The sequence below is a fragment of the Juglans microcarpa x Juglans regia genome, chromosome 3S, assembly GCF_004785595.1.
Source record: "Juglans microcarpa x Juglans regia isolate MS1-56 chromosome 3S, Jm3101_v1.0, whole genome shotgun sequence".
NCBI classification, from domain to species: Eukaryota; Viridiplantae; Streptophyta; class Magnoliopsida; order Fagales; family Juglandaceae; genus Juglans; species Juglans microcarpa x Juglans regia.
The window spans coordinates 19,295,761-19,304,382 of NC_054599.1; the positions used below are offsets into that span (position 1 = coordinate 19,295,761).

General features: G+C 32.5%; 1 protein-coding gene across 1 annotated transcript; it reads right to left on the minus strand.

The window, feature by feature from the left end:
• Positions 1-208: 208 nt before the first annotated feature.
• Positions 209-4,121, minus strand: LOC121257638. Its single transcript, XM_041158759.1, has 5 exons — positions 3,683-4,121; positions 2,323-3,587; positions 1,052-1,462; positions 733-962; positions 209-635 (listed from the first exon to the last, which is right to left on the minus strand). Exons 1-5 carry the CDS (start codon positions 3,850-3,852, stop codon positions 384-386), a joined length of 2,328 nt encoding a protein of 775 aa, XP_041014693.1. The 5' UTR covers positions 3,853-4,121; the 3' UTR covers positions 209-383.
• Positions 4,122-8,622: the final 4,501 nt, after the last annotated feature.

Here is an 8,622-nt window from a genome sequence, read left to right on the forward strand (position 1 = left end):
AAACTGATGTGACATAATGTAATTTGTCAGATTATAAAGTTATTTTTATTATAAAGTAAATCTAACGGACTACATAAAATCATGTCAGTTTATGAAATTTACTCATTAAGTAATAACTTTGATAATTTAGTGATGACTTTGGAAGTGCACCAAGTCTCCATCAAAAAGTTAGGAGCAAAAGGGCAAAAAAAAAAAAAAATTCCGGGTATTTGATAAAGCTTCCCCAGTGAATCAGCAGTACACTTAGTGTGATTACATTATAATATCTTTAGCATGTAACCCAATGCTACTTGCTTTTATCTGTTGTACAAATCCTTGGCCAACTTGCATCAGCACTGGCCACACTGCTCGAAACAAGTTAATGTCGTGGCAGAGCATCTATGTCAACATGGAAATAGCAAAAACGAGGGTTCCACGTGAATCTTTCTGCTAACAATGTTAATTTGGTCCAGTTTTTCACGACACCACACTAAGTGGTTCCTTGTTAATCTTGACATATTCAGCACTCTTGAAACCAACCTCAATTCAACCTGTGCAAACAATAGTGAATGATCCAACTTCTCGTTGTGATGCTTTTGGAACCTCTTTACTATGCAATTTCCGCTTTTCTGTATGTCTTTGAGCTTTCTCTCCTTCTGCATGCAAAGACATTAAAATTAGGAGGGTTGAGATATTTAAATATAAACCAAAAGTCCAAACAAACAGTAGCTTGAAACTTGGAAAGCAGAAAACCTTCTGAAGATCAGCTCGAATGTGCATCAGGAACGCCAAGTCCGCATCATTTTCGAGAGTGACATGATTTTTCTGGGGACCATTTGGGATCATATTCCCTGCATCTTTATCGGCACGAAGAAATTGCCAAAACATCCGCCTTGATTCCTCGATGATTTCTGCTATCATGCCACTTGAAATTGCATGATCTTCCTCCTCCCTCGTTACCCTCCGATGCTTCACGCAATCATCTGGCAAGGCAGATATACTCGATTACGTGAAGAAGTTATACTCGAGGTGAGGTGAGGTGAGGTGAGGTGCGAGATGCATTTTCTCTTACCTCTAATGACTGGCACTTGAAGAAGGTTTCGAAGCACGCATCGATTGCTGACATAGTTGTGCACTCTGGGGCCTTGAAATGGCTCGTTCTCTATAAACCTCTGCAAGAGTACTTGAAACAGCTGAAAGTCACCTGCAACTTGATTATACCGATGAAGACCTTGGGAATCGTATTCCTGCAGTTCTTGGGCTTTCCCATACTGCCAATGGAGGATTTCCCATGAAAGGCAAACCTGTCCTACATAAACCAATTCCAAGTCACTTTGCAATTCTTCATTCACTTTGTGCATCGGGTCAGCAGTGACTCTTCGCGCTTTGCGCGGCCATATGTTGTAAGGAAGAGATTTAGCAGCTGAAGCTCCACATTTTTGCATTGAAATTGACTTAACTGGTTCTTTCAGCTGGAGAAATCCTGCACATCGACCATGACGAAGCAGCAGATCAGTAAAGTTAGAGAAATATGATAAGTTTTCAAATAATTGGCACGGAATTAACTTTTCTCGGTCAAAAATTGATTTGGAAGGTCCGTCTGTTGGATACTTTTAAGAACCACAAAGATCTGGAAGTGGGGCATGATAATATCTTTAAAAGATTGGTAGAACTAAAGCCAAAGGGATCTGGAAGTACTGGGGTGGCCATAAATGATACCTTTAAAGGCCGATTGGCAGAACTAAAGGACGAAGGGAAGTAGAAAGGCCGATGGGTTAGATGACATTAAAGGCTTGGATATGGACTCGACAATAGTTGTGGCCGTTGAATCTAATTATGAATAGAGCCTTTAATGCACATGATCATTAGCGTAAAACGTAATGATGATTGGAGACCCACCACCTAAAATAATTCTCTTAAGGAATCCTTAAAAAAGATTACTCCTCAGCATAAGAATATAAAACGGTATGTTCAACTACTGTAAAAATCGAAATTAAATCTGAATTTAATCATTTACAGTCTTTTCGGCAGATATATCGTTCTTTTAGTTGATCTATACAGGCACTTAAAAATGATATAGGTGTGATTGAAGATAATACTACAGATAAAAGTAATATTGATACATCTTTGATAATTTTTTTTACACTTTTTAAAGTGATGAATTTGTATGAAGTTTATCTATTTGAGACTTGTGCAAATTATTTCTATTAAGCAGTGGATGGATAAAAAAAATGACATAATTAAAAATGACAAACATCATTTAAAAAAAATCGTAAATAAAAATGTGACTTAACTCAGACGTGCTAGAGAGACTAGGACAGTTTTTCCAAACCAAGAACTCACCAATTGCATGCATGGTCTGGCTATTCAACATATCCAGTTTTCGAATTTTGTCAGAGTAGCTCTTGTAAACCTTTTGGATCTCTTCCATTCGATCTTTGAACTCGATCTTTTCATCAATCTTCAATGGCTTTAGACCTTCAACCTTGGTTGCAGACTCTGCCTCTTCTTCTTCTTCTTCTTCTTCTTCTTCTAAAATAGTATGAAGTCCGCCAGTTCTCTGATTCCTCAGTTCCATCTTTATCTGCTCCAGTACATCCTCGTCCTCCTCCCATAGGAAACCCGAGTCGTTTTGGTAGTCAGAACTTGATTCGGATGGTTCCTCCCGAAAGTTAGTTCCTTCAGATTTTTCCAAAATATTTTCGGGTTCCGACTCTTCTTGGACTAAACCTTCCTCTTCATTTTTGTTCTCAACCTTTCCAGACTCTACCCCAAACAAAGATCTCTCTTCCAAGCCGATTAAATTCTGCAGATGGGGTTCTAATTCTATATATTCTTCATCAGAACCTTGTGATGAATCAATGGCACCTATTTCTTCGGTCCCTGAAAATCTAGTTTCACTGCCGGAAACTTCGTCGATATTGTCACAAGTTGAGATTTCTTGAACACCTTTTACTTTTACACCATCATTGGCCAAAAGGGCTTCAGTTTCCAATCCATCACCTACGTTTTTATCACCCAAAACCTCATACTCAATCATGGGACTGCTCATTGACAACCCACTTGAACTAATCGACTCCGGTTCCGACCCAAATCGTATAGAGCAATCATCGCAAACCGATTCAACTTCGTCCCCAGAATCATCCTTAAGAACATTTCTTTCTGTACAATCCCTCTCTCCCCTCCCGGATACACTTTTTTCAGTGAATGTTTCCTCTTCTTCTTTCTCTGCAGTCTTTCCAGAACTAAAGATTTCAACAGGGTTCTCTGCTTTTTCTCCATAAACGGCCTCTTCCTCTGAATTGAGCTTTTGGAAATCTTTCTCGGTGCAAGCATTATACTCATTGGAAGCCTCATACAGTTCTTGGACACCGAAGCTCATCGTTTTTGGTTCTTCCAAGAATCCACTGACACCTTTCCCAAACATGAACACATACTTACTAGCGCAGACAGAGTTGGAACTCTCTCTTTCTCCATTGCTTTTGTCTCCACTTTTACTTATCTGTAAGCCAAAACCTGTCTCTTCTTCTCTGAATCCATCAATATGAGAATCACTTGAACCATTTTGATCATCCTGTTGAAAGTTTTCCGAATCATTTGCCTGAGATCTGAGAAAGGAAAGAAAAACTCCCATTTCTTAACTAATGATCAAAAGCATGAAAAAGAAACTACGCAACACACAAGAATGAAAACGAAAACGTACCTGAATATGAATCTGAGAAGTAATCCAAAAACAGAGAGCACGTAGCTGCAGACAAAAAACCATACAGAACCCATAACCCGAATCGTGTTCCCGAACGCAGAATCATTTATAAAACGTTGTGTAGCCAAATCAAAATGAGCCTTAAGCGTGAGAAAGTTTTTGGGAACCATAATTACAATCAACCTCGAAGGCTTCTTTATTATTTTTCTTTTCCCTCAAATTCTAAGCAAAGTAGTAGAGTGACATGGGCACAGAATTTCTCGATCAAACTTCACTGGAGAGAGTGGCCGCCCCACTTGCAGAGAGCGAACATTAGGGAGGAGGGTGGAAGGAAAATGAGAGACCAAAGGAACGAGATTGGAGGAGGAAAATCAACGTTCAGTTCACCCAAGATTTGATTTCTCGTGGGCAACAAATGAATGGTTTGAATTTCGGTTTAGAGAACAAAGACATGGTTTGTACTTTAAGAATGACACGTTTTAAAGCTGAGACAGACTACGGAGAGTCAAAATATTGTTGGGTGGACCAGGCGGTCGGTATTTTTTTATTTATTATTATTATTGTTATTGTTATTATATTTATCCACCAAGAACTGATAAAGGGTTTATTTTTGTCGTACAAAGAAAAAGTGTACACAGTGTCACAGTGTCACAGACTATTTCTTTATCAGAAATGATTTTCACAACCTACAAAATACATCAAGTTTCATATAAATTCTTGTAAAAAATTAAATATGATAAAAAATATATAAAAAAATTATTATTTATTAATGAGATTCATATTTTTTACAAAAAATTTGTATAAAACTTCTCTATTTAAAAACTTAAAATTTAAAAGTGTGTGTTTGATGTTGAGATGAGATAAAAATATCTCAACATCTAAATAGGGTTTAAGTCTTTTTTACCTTTAATAAATATTACTAGGTACAGATAAATGATATTTACAGTCATAGAGAGTATAAGATTCGCACACTCCTTTTAAAAAAATTGATAAATTTGAGACTCACATAAAAAAATTATTTTTTAAATAGACTCTTCCATATTTTTTAATAGATATATATATATATAGCATTACTCTTAAATACAATTCATGATATACAAGTTTGGTGCAAGTTGTTTGAAAACAAATTGAGTTCAAATCCCATTTTTTCAAAAGATTTTTATAGAAGTCTACACTTACATGTCCAAAACTTATATTTAACATTATTTAAGATGGAAGGTGCCAAGTGAATCGATGATGTGTACCAATTGTACATTTTGTGTATTTTTCAATATTAAAAACAAAAATACAAAATGCACAATTGGCATAAAGAGACCCTAGTTAAGATATATACCATTGTACATTACATGTACTTATATAGGCTTGTAGCCTATGTTGCCAATTTTTCGTTAGATAGCGATTTAGGTCGTGTTTAAATATTAAGATGATCTCAAATAATTTAAATTGATCTATAAATAATAATATTTTATAAATTCTATTGAAATATATCTAAATATACTAAATATTCATCTTCTTTTAATTAAAAAAAAAAAGAGAAAAAATATCTACAATCATGAATTATACAACTGCCACATAATTACTTTAAAAAAATTAAATAAAACATAAGATCCACATAAAAAAAATTAATTTTTTAATAATAAATCTCATTTTTTTTTAAAATGATTACTTGACGTTTATTTACTTTACGATTATATGTATAATTATTCTAAAAATAAATAAATAAATAATGGACCGTTTGGTACCAAACGTAGCTTAGTCAAATTGAGGAGAGGAAATAGAGGCAATCTAATGGCAGAGAGTGAAAGAGTGTCGGTGTCAAATCCCTCCCATACATGAAATACGGCAATCAATTAATGTTAACAAAACATTTATTGGCAAGGAAGTCCACAACCGTACCTTCAGACTAACGTGTGACGACTGACTCAGTCTTTGTGATGAAGTGATAACTGAGATGTTTTTATTGCGAAAGAAAAGAAAAGAATGTGATGAAATCTATATTTCTTTCGTGCCAAACCAAAACAAATCAAACAAAAATGCCCATGAAATTTCTGCAGTCCGGTTTGTACTCATAATTTATTTTAATTTATCTCAATCTATTTCATTATTATTTATTATTATTTAATAATTTTAATTCACAAATTTTATTACTATTCACAATTCATCTTATTACTATTTACAATTCATCTCAACTCATCTTCAAATCCAAACGATACCTTTGATATGCACGCAATCCAATCACAATCTTTATACAATTATTTATTAAAATACTTTTATTTAAAAATAAGAAATAATATTTATAACCATTAAATACGTAAATATTGTACACTCATATTATTGTCACATATGAGATGGAGCATGTAAACTTAGGGGTTTGTTTAATTCTATATAATTTTTCCGCAATGTTAGAGATCATTACTGCATCATTTGGATGTTGAAATGAGATAAAAAAAATTTGTAAATTATTGTAAAATAATTTGAGTTAAGATATTTTATAGAGTTTTGAAAAATGAGAGAAAAAATTTGTATAAAAATATTGTTAAAATATTTTTTAATATTATTCTTAATTTAATATTTGAAAAAACTGAATTATTTTTGTGCTTTATTTGCAAGTTTAAGAAAACTGTAATGATTAAATAATAATTAGATTAAAAAGTTAAAAATTTGAAATTGAAAAGTGCATGTTTGAGTTGTGTTGAGATAAGATGAAAATATCTCAATATCCAAATGAGACTTAAGTCTTTTTAACCTTTAATAAATATTATTTGATACAGATAAATGATATTTGCAGTCATAGGCAATATAAGGCTCGCGCACTCATTTTGAAAAAGTTAGTAAATTTGAAACTCACGTGAATAAATTATTTTTTAATAGTGGACTATTCTATTTTTTTTAATAGAGTACACTGGACTTATACGTCCTAAAATTATATCTAACATTACTCTTAAATACAAATTGTTGCCCTATAAGTTTGGTTCAAGTTGTTTGAAAACAAATTGAGTTCACTATACAAGTTTGGTTTTTTTCGAAGAATCCCATTTTTTCAAAAGATTTATATGAAAGGTCTACACCTACATGTCCAAATTCTTATATTTAACATTAGTTAAAGATGGAAGATGCCAAGTGAATGGCATGATGTGCACCAATTGTGCACTTTGTGTATTTTTTTAATATTAAAAACACACAAAATGCACAATTGGCATAAAGAGACCCTAGTTAATTAAGATATATACCAGTACTGTACATTACATGTATTTGTAGCCTATGTTGCCAATTTTTCGTTTTTGTAAAGAAAAGAATCGAGATGATTTAGGTTGTGTTTGAATATTGAAGTGATTTCGAATAATTTAAATTGACATATATATAATAGTATTTTATAAATTTCTAATGAAATATATCTAAATATACGAAATATTTACCTGCTTTTTTTTTTTAAAAAAAAAAAAAAAGAAGATCGTTTGGTACCGAACATAGCTTAGTCAAATTGAGGAGAGGAAAGAGAGGCAATCGTAATGGCAGAGAGTTAAAGAGTGTCAGTATCAAATCCCATACACGAAATACGGCAATCAACTAATGTTGACAATGAAGTCCACCACTACCTTCTCCTTCGCTTTCTGAATAACGTGTGACTACTGACTCAGTCTTTGTGATGAAGTGACAACTGAGATGTTTTTATTCCGAAAGAAAAGAAAAGAATGTGAACCAAAACAAACCAAACAAAATGCCCATGAAATTTCTGCAAGTCTGCTTTCGTGATTAAAATTTAAAATTTTAAAAATTTCTAATTTGATAATTATAATTTTTTTAAATCTTTATATAAAATAAATAAATAATTCTATTTTTTTAAATTTTAAAATAAAAATAATATTAAAAAATATTCTAATAATATTTTATTTAACTTTTTAATTTTAATCTTAACTCATTCTATTTTAAAAAAAAATGAAATCTTTGATATGCACGCAATCTAATCACAATAATTATTCAATTCGTTATCGAAGAAAGAGAAATAATATTTTTAGTTATTGAGTATAGAGTAAACCTTTTCAACAGAATAATAAATTTAAGATCCTTATCAAAATATTAACTCACTCTTTTTAAAAGAATGTAAGACGCTTTGCCTTGAACAACTCATAACGCATTACTCTTTAAGAATGGAAAGGGAGCAAAAAGAAAGTAAGAAATCTAAATTCCGCAATATAGAATCAAGAATCCCAATAACCTTTTCATTGTAACTATTTACCAAGGCTTTACACATCATTTATACTGGATTTATAAAATCTAAATTAAAAAATTTAAATTATCACTTATTTAATTTATTTATTTATTTTGCATGTGCTCAAATCATATCAATTTTGTATGTGAACCCTCTAATTAGGAGTATAATCGGTTTGGTCCAGTTCGGGATCGATCTATCTTTATTTTCGACCAAGATTGGACCGAACTAGACCATTAGCTATCAGTGTGGTTAGTCTATTTGGTCCAATTCGTTTATGGCCAGTGTAAAATGGGCAAACATATAAAAAGTTCAAAATCACTTCTAATGTATATTTTGATTAGGGTTAATTACTTTTTGCCCTCTCGAACTTTTATTTAATTCAAAATATGCCTTCGAAACTAAGAATTGCATCAAAGTAGACTCTCAAACTTTCAAAACTTCTCAATCCTCATTTCCATCTACCAGCCGCGTCAAATCTAACGAAAATTCACTGCAAATATGTAATTTTCATCTAATGAGCATCATGTGTTGTGAATTTTCATTTGATTTAACGTTGATGGTAGACGGAAGGAGGGGATTGAGAAGTTTTGAAAGTTCGAAGGTCCACTTTGATGCAATTATTGGTTTCGGAGGCACATTGTGAATTGAGTAAAAGTTCGAGGAAGTAAAGTGTAATTAATCCTTTTGACTATTTTAGGTCCATCAATACAAAAAAATCCACATTGTT